Raw genomic sequence first — 21,201 nt, 5'->3', positions numbered from 1 at the left:
TTTATTAAGCTACTTTTTTAATACAGAAGTCTGTATGCGGCCTTGGCTTGTTATTTTGTACTGTTCTTCCGTGTGCGTATAATCTCTCACTTAGACCCGCCACTTATTCTTCGAGAAAAATATATCCGACTGTAAACATAACGAAGAAATATTCAGCACTAATGTAATTTCACGGCGAACGTGGATTTGGTCACCTTGAAACGGTGAGTCCTCAATGAAAGTTCAAGTTTTTCTCACATATAAGAAAGTTAAATAAGTAAAGCACCATCTTCCGGATATGACGGAGACAGTGCCTCTGAAACGTCGGTGTCACATTCCAAAAGATATTACTGTTCATATTCAGTTCTGTGAACAACTCCAACAGAGTTAAATAAGGCCTACATGGAAATGTATCTTCTTAGGCAAACACTAATTAAAAATACACAAGAGACATGACGTAAAGGGTTTGCTGTAATTATCGTTGTGAATAAAAAGGGTGAAGCTATTCCTGTTACAGGCCGTGAAGGCCCATACGGTTGCGAGACGTCAAGGCTCCTACATTATCTGCAGACAATCGGCTCACAGATGGTTGTAAGGTTGTCAGCCTTACGAGCCGGCCGCCCTTTACCCTCAGGAAGATTCCTGTTACTCATTTCTGTTAGAGGCTGAGTCGGCCCTAGGTCCATAGTGCGGCTGGAAGGATTAGGTCAATTGAAAAATCTTGGTACCTATCTACCAGATTATACGTTGTCAAATTTCAGAAGATATTAGTATCGAGCAGGTTTGTTTAGCGATAACGGTCCAGACTGATAACCCTGAGGTACTCGGTTTGAATTTCTGTCGCTACACTAGCCATTATGACTGGCTTCTCATGATTTTCCTCACTCTCTCCAAGGGAATTCGGGCATCTTACCTCTAATAGGCCACTGTCGCTTTGATCCAAATCATTAGGAAGTAATTATTCATTTACTGTCCTAACATTTGATGCTGTACATTCCGAGAGACTAACAGAGTCGTGAAACAAAAACGTAAGCTTCTTAGAGAATACCAAATAAAGAACTTCGTTGAGTTGAGTCCTTCTTGAAACGCTTCCAGTCGTTCAGCCACTCAAAAATTTTCCAGCATTTTATGGCACCAGATGATTCATTACTGAGTTCACAGGAGCCCTCCACAGGTTTCTATCTTGAGTCAGATTAATCCAGTCCATACCACCCCATCCTATCTCTCTAAGGTCCATCTTAATATTATCCACCCTCCTATGTGTTAGCCTTCCTAGTGGTCTCTTTCTTTCTCACTTTTCCACCAATATGCTCACGTGTTCCTATTCTCCCCATTCGTGCTATATGCCTTGCCAATCTCATCTCATTGACTTGATCATTCTAATTATACTTGGCGAAGTGTAAAAGTTATGAAGCTCCTCAGTATGCAGTTTTCTCCAACCTCCTGTCACTTCATTCCTCTTCGATCCAAACACTCTCCTCGGCACCCTCAGTCTACGCGCCTACCTTAACATCAGAGACAAACTTTCACACCCATACAGAACCACGGGCAATCTTAGAGAATAGTACTTTAAAAGTGTCAGTGAGGTTTGGACGAAGACGAAATTCAATGCAGTATACCACTCCCAGCAACCGAAACACGTGGTTCTGCTCATATTAAAGAGGAAATCTCTCTCTCACGGTATGACGTCACGACAGGGATGTGCCATGAAGAACAAATTCCTAAGCACAATAGATGGCAGGTTTCAGTTACGTCATTCACAAGATGCAGTTTCATGATACTATTACTGTAACTTGCATCCCCATTTCTATCGAGTTTCCTGGACGTGGACGCCGTTCCCATAGTTACGAGCTTCACGGACATGCGCCGTGGGGTGCTTTCAAAACAACCCGAGCGAAACCATTAACCTTTTGCTCCATTTGAAAGATGCTTAGAGCGTAATCGAAAAGCAGCAGACAAAAGCACATCGGCAACCAAACAAAGAAATCACGGTGACCATGATGGGAGCAACAGCGCCTAACCCAAGCAGCGGCGGATTATGGAGATATTCAGATGTTATACGTCTGCTTTCATGTAGATGTTTCGTCAATGTAACGTACAGCAAAATCACGATACAAAAGGCAACATTGTCCCTGTGCGTAGCTAATTAAGCACTAGGCCATGAAAATATAGGGGGGATGTAGTATTCCTGACATCAGCAGTAGTTGGAGATGAGTGTCAGTTTCAAGCTCCGACCGCTTTACCCCAGGGAAAGAGCCCCAGAATCGGTTTGAAAGGCGTGGAGAGGAGAAAAATCTTGACCCCACCGGGACTCAAACTCCGAACCCCTGGCCGTCCAGCCCGTAGCAAGTCGCGATACCGATTTCGCCATCCCGGCTCCCAAAATCATAATGTAAAAATAACTAATAAATAATTCCAAAATATGTCAAAGCTCTGATATTTGGGAACAGTACCTTGTTTATTGTATATACTTCGTTTTGTATTGTTCCCTTTATGTATGACCTTCCCTTGTCTGTATCAGTGTAAGATCTACTGCCACAGGGTGAATATCCATCAGCGGTACAATAATAATAATAATAATAATAATAATAGAACAGGCTACTTTCGGTGAATGCTTGCTACTGTTCGGTTCAGAATCTTTTGCCTTCCTGTCATCAGATGTTGCAAATATGGAAATATACAGTACTCGTATAAACACTACTGAGTTGCATGGGTGTGAAGCTGAGAGAACAATTTATGCAGCCCCCTAATTCATGTGAAAAGGATCGTGCCATACTCTCCTCAATGAGTTAAGAAATAAGGAATGTGACGTGCCCTTGTTCACTTCTACATGACCAAGGAATGTGACGTTCACTTCTTCATGACCAAGGAATGTGACGATCCTCATTTGTGAGTTAAGGAAAATGACGTGCTCTTATTCACAAAGAATGTGGCGTACCCTCGTCCACGCGTTGAGGAATGTGACGTTCATTTATTCATGACCAAGAATGTGACGACACTCATTCATGAGTTAAGGAAAATAACGTATTCTTACTCACAATCAAACAATATGACGTTTCCTAGTCCACGAATTAAGAAATGTGACGTTCACTTATTCATGACCAAAGAATGTAATGTCCCTGATTCACGAGTTAATAAGAAGTGTGATGTCTCCTCGTTTATGAGTTAAGGACTTGACGTATCACCGTGTAATCAGCAAAATACACCGCATGGTGCAGATAAGTAAAGAGGAAGACGATGTTGCCTTCAGTTAAAATAAAAGGATGAACAAACACAAACTGTTAACCATTTAACTGTTAATAGTGAACGCCGTATTATTAACTCACATGATTCATTTGAGAGCTCTTACACCGGAACTTGCATAAAATAAGCTAAGCTTTCGTCAAATTTATAACTGTGGATTGTTATGAGGATGGCCAATACAAATGAGTACGCTATATTTCTCACCAAGCAGTGTATTTATCTTGTCGCCCGCTGCTACAGTGACAAATGATAATTTCATTGGCTTCTAAAGGAGAAAAATTTCGGTCGTGGTTGGGCTCCATGCTTTTCTCCAGCTAGCAATTAACAGCTCAGTTGAACGCTGGTATAAAGGCTGTGGAAATGAATAGTTCAGAGCACAAAGAGATCTTGTACTACATCAACCTGTAAATTCGCGGTGACTTGAATCGGCATGGTATGAATTGAAGTCTCTCCTTTTATATAAACATTTTAATGTGTATAACGAAATTGTCCTTCTATATATACATAAACAATTAATGTAAATGCGAGATCAAAGCTCCTAAATCAAGCAACTGTGTTACCATAGCAACGCTTTATCAAATGCTCACAATGTTTCACGAGTGTTACCTCTACTGTAGGTCAAGAAATTGTGAGAATTCTTTTGCTTAGGTGTATCGTGTCTACTGTAGGAATATTTTTAATATTTCGGTGAGGGCATGTACTATAATAAGAGAGGAGACGGAATATTTGTGCATATAATTGGTGGGAGACGGGGTGCTCGACGGCCCCAGGACTGGTCTGGACGCTGTACAGAAAAGAAAAATATTGCCGCCCCGCAGAGTCGAACCCCGGCCGTACAGAATGTAGTCTGTCGCCATACCGACTGAACTATCCCGGTTCCTACTTAAATTAGGAGCCTCAATAAATTTGAATTCCTTAATTGTAGCAATGTTGTTATGTTTTAAACAAATAATTGTGTTCCGTTTTACTACAAACAATTCAAAATTTCCCTTCTGCAAGAAAGGTCTTCCTTCTAACTGAAGGATCGCATTAAATAACAAAAGACGGAGCACATGTACTTCTTTATTCTGCCACAGTTTAAATGTACACAAAGGCATTAACATTTACACAACAGTTTATATAAAAGTTTAGGTTGCCTCTCAACCGATGCAGAAAACTTAAAGTAAATTTAAGTCGTAAGGAAGCCAATTTTCAATGCCTCCTGCTCCTTATCCTTCTGCAGTCAACGTACAGGCCTCTAGTGCCCTACTGAACCTCACTGACGATCCGACCACCCTTTTTTTTAATTCACACAGTGGGAGTTGAAGTCCAGCTGAGTCCACTCGGCACGTCGGTCACTGTTTGGCCTATTGTACCTTCCCCGGGTGATTATGATGATGGAGAATTTGGTGGAATGAAGATTGGCAGGGGAAACCGAAGTACTAGGAGAAAACCCGCTCCAGCGCCACTTTGTCCACCACAAATCCCACTTGACCAGACCTGGGATCGAACCCGGGCCGCCGCGGTGGGAAGACAATCCGACCATCTTCCTTCATATCTCCCAACATGTCTTCTTCTCCGATGTCTGTACTGTATTGCTTTCTTAAGCAGTCTCTTTTCCCACTGCCTTCTATACGTCTCCACCTCCTGTACGGTGATAGCTACACCAACTTCATATCTATAGTTCCTTCATTACTCTATTAGCCTACATCCAGCAACTGATCTGAGGAAACTAATCAACTGAGCCGGCAATTTCTTCTTGTACTTTTCAGAATGCATGTTTCATATTCAGACATTCTGGTCGTAATTTATGTTTAAGTCAGTGTTTGTGTTACTTGAAATGTATTAAATTAGTTCAGTGAAAAAATGCACCTTCAATAACAGCTTTCATCGTCCCATGTAATCACGTTTCCGTGATCAATACATTATGTAGCCATATGCTGGTTACATCACGTGACTTCCTCAACTCCCCTACTGCTCCAGTAGTCGCTTCCTCAAGTATACTTACTTACGGAGCTGAGCACTTCTTGAGAAGCCAAATCTGCCGCTACTCAAGAATTTCCCAGCATTTTATGGAACCCAAAGGTTCATTTCCGTGTTCAAAAGAGCCCTCCACTGGTCCCTATCCTAAGCCAGATCAATCCCATCCTATCCCATTCTATTTTAATATTATCACCCCTCTACGCCTTGGTCTTCCCAGTGGTCTCTTTCCTTCTGGCTTTCCCACCAATATCCTATATGCATTCATCTTCTCCACCATTCGTGCTACATGACCTGCCCACCTCATCCTTAACTATACAACAATCTAAATAAATATTTTATGTGGAAATAAAAAACACACCCATTCACCTTCCTCTAACAGCATGAGAACATGAGGACGTCTCAGATCCGTCAAAGTATGTCAATGGATTTATATTAATTTACTTTAAATATGAGGCTGCTGAATGTTCTGTGGGGTGATAATCTTGCGATAGAAGTCGAGTTAACAGTTTATTCTGATAATCATTCGAAACGTATAAATATATTTTGTGGGACATAGGCACAGTCCTTTAATGTTAAAGTAGGTGGCACATACACTAACCACTGTACTTGGACCGCGCCATAGCTCAAGCGGTTAGTCGCTGGCTTCCCACAGCGGCGGTCCGGGTTCGATCCCGGGTCTGGTCAAGTGGGATTTGTGGTGGACAAAGTGGCGCTGGGGAAGGTTTTTCTCCGAGAACTTCGGTTTCCCCTGCCACTCTTTATTCCACAATTGCTCCACAATCACCCTCGCCTATCATCTGGGGCTGGTACAATAGGCCAGAAGTGGCCGCAGTATAAGGGCCTTAGCCCCACCCCACTAGCAATAAAAAAACACTTTACTTCAAGGGGTTAACAGGAAATCAAATTTTCTTTTTTCCAATTAAAACTAGCCCGAATACTTTTTGTTCCATGAGAAGCATACGAACATGTCCTATGACATTTGCGATACCTATAACGCTTGTTATGCCGTCTATCGCAGTACTCTCGTAATAAGAAACACCAAATACGCAACGGAAACTTGATCATTTGTCGATTACTGGAGTCATATCATGGCCCGAGCATCAATACTTGTCTTCAAACGCCTCGTAGCAAAATACCGGTAGGATGAAGTGCATGCAATTAGGTTTGCAACATCCTAAGTAGTTACCGAGAGTCAAAGACTTCGCAACAGATGTTCGCTCTTAAGTTTCTGCGGTGGTGGTCAGACCTGACTTGGCCACAAGAATGGGGTAAGGGGTGGGGAGTGCTTCTCTAGGACTCATGCGGACCGAAACATGTAGCAACTGTCAAATAAAACCATTTTCAGCAGTTCCATTGGTTTAATTTCATTTTTATTGTTATGTTGACCGTCAAAGACCACCAATCCTGTTACTATGAAGAAAGCAGTCTTCTGGGATGTGGCACCGTGTAGATGTGGTGTTTACCGACGTTTCGGAGGAAAGTATCTCCTCCATCTTCAGGGTAGAAGGAAAAATAAGAAATCCGCAAGAGACCGTGAGAACCGGTACAAAGTACCGGTACTTTCCTCCGAAACGTCGGTTAACACCACATCTACATGGTGCCACATCCCAGAAGACTGCTTTCTTCATAGTCACCGCCGTGAAGACCTCAAATCTTACATAATCCTGTTACTAGTTTACACTCTTTTCTGTCTAAGGCCAGTAAACCTCCAGACGAAGACACTTCTATGAAAATCTTGCAACTGGGGAAAGTTTCCTTCAAGCACTTCCGTTTCCATGAAAATTAACATTCCACCAGCTGCTGCGCTTCTCTCGTCCAGGACCCGAGGCTGGCAAATTGAACCTCTTGCGACCAGACCCTAAAGATAATGATAAGAATTACAGAGTTCTCCAAGCGGAATGCTGCAAACAAAGAAATCATTACCATTGTTACTGGATTTCTGTCCACTGTCCAAGAGGCCTATTTCATACATCACAATCTTTCGGAAGCTGGGTCTATTCTTGTCCTCAGGTGGTGACAAGGTGCGAGGTACAAACCCAACTGGGTCCATTGTAAAGAGCTAATCTCAATCACTGGCACAGTGCTCACTTACTGTTCTAAAACAGTGAAATTATTCTGTTACTTTTCCTATTATTCTTGGTGTCTACTGAGTTCCGAATACTCAGTTTGGCCGAGTCGATTCTCCCGGGTAAAGGGGGTGTCAGTTGGGTTAGAATGAGGGCAAGCTAGCTAACTTGGCGACAATTACACCACTCTGTAACCAGCCAAACTATGGGGACAGAGATGAAGTCCCATTCTTAAAGTCCAACTATGTGGCAATTTGCTGTCTGGACGGGGCTACTGCACCCCTCAGCGGGGGTGGTGATTGTGGAATAGTGATTATTAGAGGAAACCGAAGAAACTCCAGTGTCACTTGATCTTCCACGACTCTCACATGAAGTCCGATGGGTTTTGAACTGAGATTCTGAGGTAAGAAGCCCGAGTAATGCCGTTGTTCGTAGCTACACTAACGGAAATGAAAACGCTGATAATTATATAACACATATATCCGTACCAGGTAAGTCACAAAATTAATTATGTACAGCTATGCCAGTCTAGTGACTCAAATGATAAATGTACTGCAGGATGCCACATTAACAAGACTTCCAGCAATTAATTCTAGAACAGTCAGCGTTAATATCTGGAGTTGCAAGCCGCCATTTTAAATTGTCAGAGCTGCTTTTCTCTCGTGGTTAGATAATGTATATAACAGGAAGTTCTGGGAAGAATTACTCGCGTACATTGATACCACATAGAAAACAGAAAAGGGGGGTTACACAGACACACAGAAGTCATACAGACAATAAATTGATTCCATAAGTCTAAATATTAGAAGCGCCGTTATATAGACAGGCATGGCCGCGCCACAACTCAAACGGTTAGTCGCTGGCTTCCCATCGCTGCGGCCCGGGTTCAAGCCCGGGTCTGGTCAAGTGGGATTTGTGGTGGACAAAGTGACGCTGGAGCAGGTTTTCTCAGAGTACTTTGGTTTACCCTGCCAATCTTCATTTCACCAAATTCTCCATCATCATAATCACCCGGGGCAGACCAATCAGTGGCCGCCGTGCAGAGTGAACCCAGTTTGACTGCACCCCCCCACCAATATGCGAATAAAAAATCTATAGACAGGCCGACAGACATGCAGACAGCAAACATGATCTCATAAGCCTTCTTTCAGTTTCTCCAAAATAAAGAAAATAGGGTAGGATATCCCCAAAGGCTTGAAATACAAGAAGGAATCTCTCAGCTATACAGTAAAATTACAATTGATGGCATATGGTGTAAGACAGAGCTGTGTATATATTCGTGATGATGGAATGTTTCGACACTTGCGGGGTTAGCCGTCACTGTTTTCCGACTAAAGCGTAGTTAACTCTGCTAGAACGGCTAGAACCTCTCCTTTCGTCGTTACTGATGTCTGAGGTCACTGACTCGTCTTATCGCATTACACTCCACTTCGCTCATCTCTCGAAGGCTTGGGGCCATTCCAACAACTGTGATTATATGTTTCGACATATTTTTGGTCTTATGACCTCATTTCAGACATACTTCATGCATACAGTAATACAAACTTATGTCTCCATAACTGTCTATCCACCCTTCCGTTTTATATTGGGCGTAGGAACCGAGTGAATGCGTTTCTGTAGAGTTTCAAGCGGACAGTGCATATTAATTAATATTTTCAAAAATAATGGAAACTTGTATGAAAACATTTCAAGTCACATTTTTATTTATATCAATTATGACGACTACCTTACATTGAGACAGAGCCGGGATAGCGCAGTGGGTACAGCGACTGGGTACGGGCTGGACGTGAGGAGCCGGGATAGCGCAGTCGGTATAGCGACTGGCTACGGGCTGGACGTGAGGAGCCGGGATAGCGCAGTCGGTATAGCGACTGGCTACGGGCTGGACGTGAGGAGCCGGGATAGCGCAGTCAGTATAGCGACTGGCTACGGGCTGGACGACCGAGGAGTCGGAGTTGGAGTCCAGATTGGTGCAAGAATTTTCGCTTCTCCAAGCCGTCCAGACCGGCTCTGGGGCCTACCCAGCCTCCTATCCATTGGGTACCGGAGGTTATTTCCTCGGGCTAAAGCGACCGGGGCGTGAAGCTGACCACTGACCTCCAACTAGTGCTGAGGTCAAGAAAACTGTGATAGGTGAATGTAAAGTCTGCGTCTTCCTCTCTTTATACTCAAGAATAACTGATTTAACGACGCTGCTTCAGCCACGGAGTTTACTGAAATTCCGATAAGATTTGAAAATGACGAAAACTCGTTTGTAAGTAAGTTAGGTGCAAGGCAAAGGTCGCAGCACGTTTAGCATATTTCAGGGTATTAGGCCAGTATTCTTCTGTACAGACTGAGACAACGCAATAAAACCCGAGTGAGTATAACCGAGGCTTGAACCAAGCCCTTTTAAAACGCATATCTGCAGTTCTACGGCTCGTGAACATGCCTAAGACCTCTCTAATAACATACATTTCACAGATCCTAATTAAACAGGCCATAAGAGAACTTTACAGAGCAAGGATCAATCGGCCGTAAATTTCGTAAAGTTCGCAGAAAAAGATCATGTTCTTGTAGCCCTGATAGAACTTCTTCGGTGAGTGGGGAGCACGCTTTCTTCTCTTACCGAAGATCCACGTTAGGATCTCTTCACTAAAACCGGTTTTGCTGGTTGAGGGATTTCGTTCTTTTTCTGTGTGTCTCGAGGAAAACGTCGGAATAATGCCTCAAACTAGGCGAAAATCGACTCCTTCCGCACATCTACAATTCATGAATCATTCTACCATTCGAAGCAAAATAATCTGCGCTACTGACAGCGTCATTAAAGAACTCATGACCCCTTAAGACCGAAAATGTTTTCTTGTTCTGTTCCTCTTACTGTATAATCGCTTTACATCCACCCCTCCCCCCCTTTCCATTTTCTTAGGTTCCCTCAACGATCTTCTTTGTCTCCATTTTTCCTCCTCTTCATCTTCTCGCCGACAAAACTGCTGCAAGTGCTAACACCTCTGATTTCTATTCGGGAGGTATCCGGTTCAAATCACAATGGGATGATGATTTTTCGTAATTTCTGTCATGTCTCCAGGCAAAATTCAGAACGAAGTCCAGACCGCTTCGTTCCATATCTTACGTATTTATTTACCATCTTACCATGAGTCATATAGTTTCAGTTACTGACAGCGTTGTTAAACAAACCATAAATAAGAACAATTTTCATCTCGCGTTCCTCTCCGTCTCCTTCTGATGTCATTTCTTTTTATTTACTCTTCTTCTTCTCCTTCTTCTTCTAGTGTCTTATTTCTGGGGAGAAAAGGAATGCATATAGGATATTGGTGGGAAAGCCAGAAGGAAAGAGGCCACTGGGAATAACGAGGCGTAGGGGGTGGGCAATATTAAAATGGGTCTTAGAGAGATAGGATGGGATGGTAAAAGTAACATAAAGGTATCCCTGTAACAGGCCATGGAGGTCCATATGGTTGAGATGTTGAAGTTCCCACATTTTCTAGACAATCGGCTCATAGATGGCGGTGAGGTTGTCATCCCTACGCGCCGGCCGCCCTTTAACCAAAAGAATATTCCTGGTACTAATTTCTGTTAGAGGCTGAGTCGACCCCAGGGTCATAGTACTGCTGGAAGGATTAGGTCAACTTAAAAAATCCAATGACCTCATCGGGACGTGAACCCACGACCTTCAGGCTTATAGCATAGTGACTTAACCAATTACTTTACAGAGTGCCCCCTAGGACGGGATGGTATGGATTGGATTGGTTTGACTCAGGATAGGGACCAGTGGAAGGCTCTTGTGAACACGGTAATGAACCTTCGAGTTCCATAAAACGCAGGGAAATTCATTAAGGGCTCAGCTCCATGAGTAAATAAGTCTCTCCCAGCTCATTGAATTTATTCTTCTTAACCATCTTTATCAGTTTCTTCTTCCTCCTTTTCGTACGATATGGCGCCCAAAATTGTGGTTTTTTGCGTCTAACGGAGATAAACAGGGGGTTAGAACCCGCCATTTCAGCACATATGTAACTCCACATAAGCAAGATTTCCGAACTGAATGCACAACTGCAGGATCTGATTACGTATGCATTAAAACCGTAGCAAGTCCTTCAAGCCGCGAAGAGCCGCGTCTGTTAGAAAGTGCAGTGCGTGCCCAGCTCCTCTGCACCCGCGAGCAATGTGGTGCACAGGGATGATCTCGTTTCATCATCATCAGCAGCAGCTCACGGTGGGGGGAGATGCATCACTTTTACTATAAATACTGACCGGCACTACGGCAAGTGGAGCACAACATCCCAGCGGCAACGAGCATGGGACCACTGCACATGAAGCTTGTGAGTATTTGGGGAACAGCGGGGTGTAGATCAGCGAGCTATTTAGAGATCGTTTTTATAGATCCGCGGGGTATGTGGGGAATACTTCTGACAGATCTGAAATCATTTTCATAGATAATGTTCAAAAAGCCAACAATTGTATAAAATCTACAAAATACATTCCAGTTTTTTACAAATGAAAACAAACTCCTTCCAACATACCTAACCTCAAAGTTCTCGGAAGACACCCATATTTATACTAAGATCCTAAACTTGATAGAATAACAATAGGCCTACAAATCAAGCGGTAGTGCTATACAGAATTACACTCTGAACTTCTTCAACAAAATCGGACGATGCATCACTGACTATACCACATGTCCATATGATATTAACTAATGCCATCTAATGCTTTTCTTTGTAACTAATTGTTAACGTACATAACAAATGAATAACGACAGGATAGCAATCGTTATTATCTTCTGAGTAATTCAAGGGTTTCGCTGCGAATATACAATCCACGAAATTAAAAAAATAAATCGTTTTTAGTTCAACAACCAGCCAATCACGGTGGCCGCGTGGTCTGAAGCATGAACTGTCTTCGCTAGTTCGAATGCTAGGATCGTGGGTTCGACTCGCACTCAAGGCATGGATGTTTGTCTCTATTTTGTGTTTGTGCTGTCCTGTGTGTAGGTAGCGGCCTTGCGACGGGCTGATCCCCCTTTCAAGGAGTCCTACTGTCTGTGTAAAAAGGATTATGAAACTGAAGAAGAGGCCAGGGCCCAACAAAGGGCTGTGGAGTCATTGATGAATGAATGAAATAATAGTGTAATAGCCAGTCGATAAACCATTTTTAAATAATCTAAGTTAATTAAAAATGATTCTGAAAGAGAAGTACCATAAATTCTATCAGTGCAGTGCCTTCTGGGATGTGACAGCGTCTAGTCTGGTTAACAGTTAACAACTTTCTAGAAGACCCTCCTACCTGTGCTTTTTTCTTATACCCTAAAGATGAAGGCAACAGGTTCCTAAGAAAAACTGGTAACTATCTACCACACTGTATGGAATCCACATCCAGAAAGACAGTAATATTTGTACTCACCACAGTGAGTAACTCATATCTTACGTAATTACTTCAGATTACGTGAAATACAGGTAAAACTTAACGCAAAATGTCAATACTAAATTTCGTATGAATCCGTTATATAATAACCCGCCTAGAGGAACAAACATGCAACATGTCTAGACATGATATCACACTTCTCATTTCTGCAACTCAGGAGGACTACGATTAAAACAGATGAACCGATGTTGGGAACCCACGGCTAACCGCATGATGTGTGAGGTAAATTCTAAAATAATCTTGTGTCGGCAGGTCATTCTAGCATCAGATTAGTTGTTCTGTAAGAAGTACAAAGACGTGATCTAGGGTTATTATAGAGCTACGTAACGAAACTCTAGGAGTGCGAAACAAAAGCATAACGCCACAATACCAAGGCGATTACATTACGTCACAGTTAAAAGAAAAGAACATCTACCTTCTGGTGATTCAATGTTACCGCCATGTATCTATATATACGCATACATGGAACGTTCTAATGAACTTAAAGAGCTGTCAAAATTATATTTCGGATTCCTTTTAGGAAACAATTAACTGAAACAAAAATAATCTATTTCGCAATATCTAAATTATTCTTTAAGTATCTGATTATTTCGACAAAAATGATGAATTGCATTTGAGGCTCTGCAATCCCCGAACCTCCAGGATAACTTTTTTCCCTTGGCACTACAGCCTCAGTGGGTTTAGACCTACCTCCATGAACTTCTCCGTTCACTTCGGTTTCTCTAGATCTTACACATTCGGTAGGACTCCTTGGGCGGGTGATCAGCTCGTCGCAACCAGGCTAATTTTACACCAAATAATATTGTTACTTGTGTCATTGTCGCATCTCCTTTCATCACATAACATCACAACACCCTGCACACCACGCCACACCACATATCACATCACATATCCTACCGCACCACACACCCTACACACCACACCACACCACATGTGTTAATAGATGCAAATGAACAAATTATGTCTTCTTTCAACTTAGCTTATTTATTCAGCTGTTTTCTCTGTATCATTTTCCGTGTTTACTTCTTTTTATGTCCTCAATCTCAATCTGGGCTTGTTGGGTGCCCTTAACCTTAGAGAGATAGGATGGGATGGTAGGGAGTGGACTGATCTGGCTCAGGACATGGACCAGTTGCGGGCTCTTGTGAACATGGTAATGAACCTTCGAGTTCCATAAAATGCTGAGGATTTCTTGAATAGCTGCACAAATGGCGGCTTCTCAAGAAAGGTTCAGCTCCATGTAGTTAGTTGGGTGCCCTTATGTATTTATCTCTTCAGTTCTTTCCTAATTTCCCGTGGTTTATTACGCACGTTAACAGAGGTTTTGGTCATTAGGTTCGACGCTAATGTTCTATTACATCATTGGGCTTGATGTTTATTTCCTCACGCGTATATGTGGTTAGAAGCGTGTGTATCACAAATTTCTTGTAAATAATATCTAAATATTCAGTCCCCAGCTCACAGGAAACACAAGCGGATAATACGGAATAAAATGTGTGGGCAAAAATGCAGACTTCTCTAACGTTAAAGCGGGCGGTATATGTGTGAAGAGAGGTGCTTCGCGAGATATTTCGAATAGAGTATCATTTTATTCTAAAATTACTCTAAAACACGCTCTTAGTGACCCACTAGTTACATCACGTGTACAGTAATTATCTCACCATATTGCCACAGTATCGTTCACTACCGGACGCCTAATTCACTTCCCTCTACTAATTAAACTCAACCTGTTTCACGGTTTTGCAACCGTTCATGCGGACTCGCATTACGTAACGTGTACGCGTCTTCATTCACGCAACAAAACGAACCACTCTCCCGTCTTGATAACCACCTCTACGCCTCACGCAGTCTCGTTAATGAGGCTGCTTGAAATATGATATTTGTAAGGTAACCGCTTTCCATTATTTCGTCTTGTGGGTATATCAGCGGTCAAGAAATGAACATGTTTGTACTACGGGCGTTCAGGGGAATATACCGCTTCCTTAGTCAGGGTGGAAGCGATAAGATTAATTTGTGGAACCAATATAGTGGTTGTCAGATTTGAGGTTTTCACGGCAGTGACTATGAAGAATGTGGGATGGGGCACCGTGTGAATCCTGTGTGAACCGACGTTTCGGAGGAACATATCGTCTCCATCTTCAGATTAGAAAAATCCGCGAGCAATGAACCAGCTTGAGCAGTTGGCTGTCAATGTACTCTGTGAGCAAAACCGATTCTTTTTAACTGTTAAAGCAAGAGCCGCATATAGTAAATCTATTGTAGCGTGTACACCCGTTGCTGGGTAACAGTCATGAAACGACGCTCGCTGCTGGAGCAGCGGATTCTTAATAAACGGTGTTACGTAACCCGTTGCTTGGCGACGCGAACACTTTCGGGGGGGGGGCTGTTAGCATATGAGAATGAGCGGTTTGTTGTCTGAGCGGGCCGTGCCGAGCAGTTATCTTCACGACAACTGGAGCGACCAAGTCTGAGTTCTGCACGGGAAGCTATGAAGATAGAACCTAAGCGCTTGAAGCTGAAGAATCTCCACTGTTAGAAGCCGTTACCAGCGAAAGGCTCGTGAAGACATAGAAGGCTTGGAAAGACGTAACGGGTGCTGTGGTGAGTTGTAAAGTTTGGAGATCAGCGATGCCGTTGTAATTACGTGTAGTTCCGAGTGGTGGATATAAGTGGTCAACAAATCCATTCAGCAATCCAAACCCCGTCTATAGTCATACACAGTATGTGGCATAATATTCTAAAGGATTTATAATTGTTATACTTAACACTGGGTATGTATCAGAAGATGACACAATACAATCAAAACATGTGGGATTTGCGGTAGACGAACTGGTACTAGGCAGTTTTTCTCATGGTGTTTCTGTTACACCTGGCAATTCTTATTCTAATTGCTCCACATTCATGAATCACCCTATCATAGACGCTATATTGACTCGACACTGACGGCGTCGTTATATAACATAATTACAGAAGAGATAACACAATACAGTACGCTCTACCGTCTGAATGAGTATTGAAGGCTGTTGGTAGCTCTCCCCACTTTACCCAGCAGCGATGAGAGGAAAAATCTGGTTTTCCGACTCTTCGCCATAATCCGCCTTCAGGACGCAGTCAAGACAGTATTAGCCTTGTGATCTAGATTAGTCATTTCCAAGGATACAACTGAGCTATCTTCCGAAACGTCGTGGATATCAAATAGAGCCGAGACAATGGACGAAATCCAGTATAATATTCATATAAGTTGTTCATGTTGAGTGTTCACTCACTCACTCTACTTACGAAAATCCTAAAGATGGTGACAGTGTGTATCTCCGAAACATCGGGCCACACTCCTCACATCCACACGGTGCAAATATCCAAGTCCAGAATCAACATCAACTATGAACCACCGTGAAACCCTGAAACTACTACTGCATAATTCAGTCACATTTTGCGTACAGTTAATGTACTTACACGTACTTTAAGCAGGTGCTGGTTGCGGCACTGGTTTGCACGGCTGCATGCGCCAGTCTTGACAACACGTACCTACCTCCTTCTGGAGCAGCCGGCTCTGGAGGTTCTCCTGGTGCCATCCAGGCTCCGTTTGGAGGATCAGGAAGAGGTGGCAGCGGTGGATTCGGAGGAGGTTCTGGAGGAGGTTACAGAGGTAGTAGCGGCGCAGGAGGTTTCGGTGGTGGTGTCGGAGGCGGTAAAGGCGCCGGAGGTTTCGGAGGCGCATACAGCGGTGGAAGTGGTGCTGGAGGCGGTGCCGGAGGTTTTGAAGGCGGATACAGCGGTAGCAGCGGTGCTGGTGGCGGTAGAGGCGCTGGAGGTTTCGGAGGCGGTGCCGGTGGTGGATACAGCGGTGGAACCGGTGCCGGAGGCTTTGGCGGTGGAGCAGGAGGTGGACCATCAGGTCCAGTGGTTCCAATTTTGAGCTACGAAAATGAAAACAATGGAGATGGCAGCTATTCCTTCAGGTGAGCTACTTGCAAAACCGCTGAAATTAACATTCAGTATTCACACACGTAGTATTAACCTTGAATATAATGAGAAGGAAGAGTGCTCTGGCTACACTAATATTCAGTTCAACATTAAGGCCTCTTCCACGCTTCCATATACTCGTACATTTAAATCTCAATCACTGGGTCCACCTCTTTCTAAGGGGCCCAACTGAGTAGGTGTCTTCCCCCTCTCATCTGAGAACGGAAACAGACCCAGTTTCCGAAACGTCGTGTTTTCTAGTCTCTAGAATACAGGACGATGGATAAGGTCCAAAACCCCGGTAATTCTGTCTGTTATATATCATCGTCAGAACCCCTGAGGATAAAATATATGATTCGTTTCGTAAAAATCATACAGATAATCTGCCACATCTTCACGAATTCATTATCCAATGAAGAAAGCAGTCTTCTGGGATTTGACCGTGTATATGTGGTGTTAACCGACGTTTCGGAGGACCGTATAGCCTCCATCATCAGGGTAGAAGGAAAAATATAAGAAATCCGCAAGCGAAGAGACCGCGAGAACCGGTAAAAGCACCATCTGATGATTATCCTTGCTGAGGGTATCGAAACATATAGTGGAACAAGGAATCCGTGAAATTTTGACTAAATATAATTGTTGAAAATAAAATATAACATCTCATCCTTAAATATAATGGAATTTCTGACAAATTTCGACTGCGAAGTGGACACTCTCGAAAATTCTGCACAAAAGCAAATAACAAAGAATGTTATTTCCTTCTGAGATATGACATTGCGTAGCTCGGTCGTTTGCTAAAAACTTGTCGGAGGAAAATTCTGCTTCCATGCTCAGGGTATATAAGTAAAGTAGGCTACCAGACTGCACACCGAAATATCCCAAACTAACTTACCACATGCAATGGCCCATGAGGTCTGCCCTGCCAGAGTCCTGTTTCCGTACTCCACCTGTTCGTGACTTGCAGTTACGAGACGGGAGACGGCACCCGAGCCCAGGAGCAGGGTTTCCTGAAGAACGCAGGCGCAGGGCCCGACGCCGAGGCGCAGACAGTTCAGGGCTCCTACTCGTACACTGGTCCTGACGGCATCACCATCAGCCTCACCTACACTGCCGATGAGAACGGGTTCGTCCCACAAGGTGACCATCTGCCCACCCCTCCGCCCATACCAGAGGCCATCCTCAGGTCCCTGGAGCAGAACGCACGCGAAGAGGCCGCAGGGGCAGCTAGAGGCGGCGGTGCTGGCGGATATCCTAGTGGAGGCGGCGGTGGTAGTGGTGGATATCCCAGTGGAGGCGGCGGCGGTGCCGGTGGATATCCCAGTGGAGGCGGCCGCGGTGCCGGTGGATATCCCAGTGCAGGCGGCGGCGGTGCCGGTGGATATCCAAGTGGAGGTGGCGGCGGTGCCGGTGGATATCCCAGTGGAGGCGGCCGCGGTGCCGGTGGATATCCCAGTGCAGGCGGCGGCGGTGCCGGTGGATATCCAAGTGGAGGTGGCGGCGGTGCCGGTGGATATCCCACTGGAGGTGGCGGAGGTGCTAGTGGATATCCCAGTGGAGGCGGCCGCGGTGCCGGTGGATATCCCAGTGGAGGTGGCGGCGGTGCCAGTGGATATCCCGGTGGTGCTGGACGTTATCCAGGTGGCGCTTCCGGAGGTGTGTAGTTTAATTCCGCCCTTTATTTCGTGCAGATATATACTCAATATGTCTACACCATCTTTTGGATTGGGGCAAATTCAACACGAATAATTAATTTTATTTGCTTTATTTATGCTTTGTTTGACGACAGTGTCAGTATCTTAGTCAAATGGTAGGGTGGTAAGTGAATTATTACTTAGAAAATTTTGAAAGGAATCGGTCGTGGTCTAATTAAGGGTGCTCTCCTAACTTTTCCCTGGAGGGACTGAGGCAAACCACAAGAAACCCCAGTCAAGATAATGGATATCCCGGTCGAGAACCCCAAAAGCGTTACCGGTTGATCAATTTGTTGGGTAAACGTAAAGAAGAATGCATGTTTTTATTATTAGCAGAATTTTAACATTTAAAGCACAGTGATAACCATGTGATCAATATACTTCAACACCAAAAGGCCCTGAATTTCGTCCACAGAATATAATCTATTTGAGTTTCATAATATTCACAGAAAAAGCAGCGATTATTTCCTTCTGCCTCTGTTTTCTGAGGAGGAAGAACTAACTTTTTAAGTATTACACAGACCATAATAGTCTTCTAAAGATTTGAAATAAAGTGCATTGTGAATGCCCAGTTTGACTTTATGAACACCATCATCCGTAATATGGGAATATATCTGCGAGGTGATAATATTAGACATAAAATTATGAAAACTCTTAAGGGACTCGCTAACTTATATGATAAAAAAAGAAGAAAAAGAACTGTACTTAAGATCAAATGTGATACACCATCCTCAGTACCTTTTCGGTTTGATTTAAAATTAATTCTATTTGCATCTTGTTTAAACGCAACTATAATGGTAAAACTAATATAAAACAGTCATAATTCTCGTAAATTGCACAACTATTGAGAGCGACACCGTGCAACCTGGCAGAATTCTGAAGATCCCTGAGCCACTTACTCCTTTCCCTACATTCGTACTACTTTTTTTCCACCTTCAACTTATTCTCCTACCATGAAGATCGAGGAAAGGAACCTCTCCGAAACGTCGATAATGATACACCAAATAACGACGCTGCATCCCTGAAGACAGTACTATTCATATTCACTGCTGTGACCAAAGTATTGCATATATTCACGAGAAGCCTTCGGAACCATACGGACTGCCAACAACGATTCGTAAGAGTGCCCCGAATAAAGCGCATAATAATAGTTGGCCACGTCCATTATCTGAACAGTAATTAGTCTCATCAACATGCCTACTTGCATTATTCAGTGACTGAGGTGCTTTTCCTTGGGTTCTACAGGAGCGGGGCCATCAGGTGGTTTTGGTGGCGGGCGTCCCGGCGCAGGTGGTTTTGGCGGAAGTGCTGGAAGCCAGCGTCCCTCTACACCGTCATTCTCGCCTCAATCTGGATACCAGTATCCCAAACCTGGTAAATAATCGATACGAACTTTATCAGAATAGCTGTCGCCATTAGTACGTTACTTACATAACTTAACTGTATTTCCACATTAGCATGTATGTATGCCGTTGTAATACATTACACTATATTCAGAATGAAACTATCAGTGATGTTGGTACTTATTTCGGGGAACCTATTATAGCCTCACCAAGCACTCACATCGCTGAAGGATCCACTGTGCGCCCCCGAAATTTTAGGGCCTTCAAAGAGGCGATACTATGATACTAGACAAGAAAAACGCTGTTATCAGATTATAGGCAGTCCCCGACTAGCACGATAAACGCCGTGTACGGTGAAATCATATTGGCGTGCGTGAATTTTCTGTAAGAAATGCTGTAATATAAAGAAGTTATTATGATGATGGAGAATTTAGTGGGATGAAGATTGGCAGGGGAAACCGAAGTATTCGGAGAAAACCTGCCCCAGCACCACTTTCTCGACCACAAATCCCACTTGACCAGACCCGGGCTCGAACCCGGACCGTCACGGTGAGAAGCCAGCGACTAACAGCTTTAGCTATGGCGCGACCTTTACAATACCTTACACAGCTCACAAGCAATAAAGTAAAATACAGGACATTTTTGCGGATTGATGTACACAAATATCACCACCGTGTCGTGTCATTAAATTAACACTTGCTAATGTATAAAGCCTCTGTACTAATAACTGTTCGATGTCAGGGTAGCTCAGTGGATATAGGGGTTGGACAGCCGGAGTCCAATCTTCCGCGGTGGCAAGGTTTTCCCATTCTCCACAGTGCCCAGACGGATTCTGGAACACAACAAGCCTTCTATCCAATGATTACCAGCGGCTCTTTCCCATAGGCAAAGCGGCCGGGGCGTGAAATTGACCATTCAACTTTAACTAGTACCGAGGTGGAGCTATCCTTCCATTCCCCATACGTCTTCATGGCCTACCACTTATTTAATTACAAGGGCTAAGTCTATCTTTTCTTTATCAATAACTGAAAATGTATTTAATGTGTTGAAGGCAATTACCAGAACCGTGACGCAAGGCTCCGAATAATTTACGCTGAGTAAACAAAATGTTTTTCTAATCATGATCCAATAAGGGTTAAAAAAAATTGGATTTACAACACATAGAGCTTTGGTACCATTCGTAATTTGATGGTTATATTCTGAATACAGCAACTTAATTAGGTTTAAACTAGAAAAGTAACTTAGGAGTAACTAGAATATCCACAGTTGTTAGTCTGTAGTTAGCATGGTAACAGATACTCGTAAAACTCAAGGCATCTTCACAGGTTCGCTTATATTTTCTGCTCAGTGGTAATGAAATGCGCGACTTACGTAATTAATCCACTGCTGGAAACAAGACCCGTAGTGATGGTGTGTAACTTAATCTGACAGTAGGCATTCATGAATAGAGTCTTAAGGAAAGATATACTTTCAGTATTTTATTTGGCTAGTCACATGCAGCTTCTTCTAGATAAGGACTTTTCTTTAATGAAC

At 43.5% G+C, this 21,201-nt stretch overlaps 1 protein-coding gene across 3 annotated transcripts; it reads left to right on the top strand.

Annotated features, from left to right (window-relative positions):
- The first annotated feature begins 11,058 nt into the window (after positions 1 to 11,058).
- LOC111863015 (pupal cuticle protein 20) lies at positions 11,059 to 20,150 on the top strand. 3 transcript variants are annotated; one of them, XM_033750879.1, is made up of 5 exons: positions 11,059 to 11,569; positions 16,137 to 16,630; positions 17,599 to 17,903; positions 18,255 to 18,287; positions 19,571 to 20,150. In XM_033750879.1, the coding sequence occupies exons 1-5, from the start codon at positions 11,546 to 11,548 to the stop codon at positions 19,705 to 19,707; spliced, it is 993 nt and encodes a 330-aa protein (XP_033606770.1). In that variant the 5' UTR covers positions 11,059 to 11,545; the 3' UTR covers positions 19,708 to 20,150. The 3 variants fall into 3 exon arrangements, with proteins under 3 accessions (XP_033606770.1, XP_023704716.1, XP_023704717.2); XM_023848948.2 differs by having other exon boundaries at positions 16,140 to 16,630; positions 17,599 to 18,287; XM_023848949.2 differs by having other exon boundaries at positions 17,599 to 18,287.
- Positions 20,151 to 21,201: the final 1,051 nt, after the last annotated feature.

Source organism: Cryptotermes secundus, unplaced genomic scaffold (assembly GCF_002891405.2).
Source record: "Cryptotermes secundus unplaced genomic scaffold, Csec_1.0 scaffold1016, whole genome shotgun sequence".
Taxonomy (NCBI): Eukaryota; Metazoa; Arthropoda; class Insecta; order Blattodea; family Kalotermitidae; genus Cryptotermes; species Cryptotermes secundus.
This window is presented reverse-complemented; position numbering and strand designations above follow the sequence as displayed.

What these genes read in the sequence shown, in the direction of transcription:
- LOC111863015 (XM_023848949.2), top strand. Translation starts at nt 11,546, where the DNA reads ATGGGACCACTGCACATGAAGCTT. An exon ending in GACCACTGCACATGAAGCTT is followed by an intron (nt 11,570 to 16,136) that starts GTGAGTATTTGG and finishes ACGTACTTTAAG; the next exon opens with CAGGTGCTGGTTGCGGCACT. An exon ending in TCCAGGTGGCGCTTCCGGAG is followed by an intron (nt 18,288 to 19,570) that starts GTGTGTAGTTTA and finishes TGGGTTCTACAG; the next exon opens with GAGCGGGGCCATCAGGTGGT.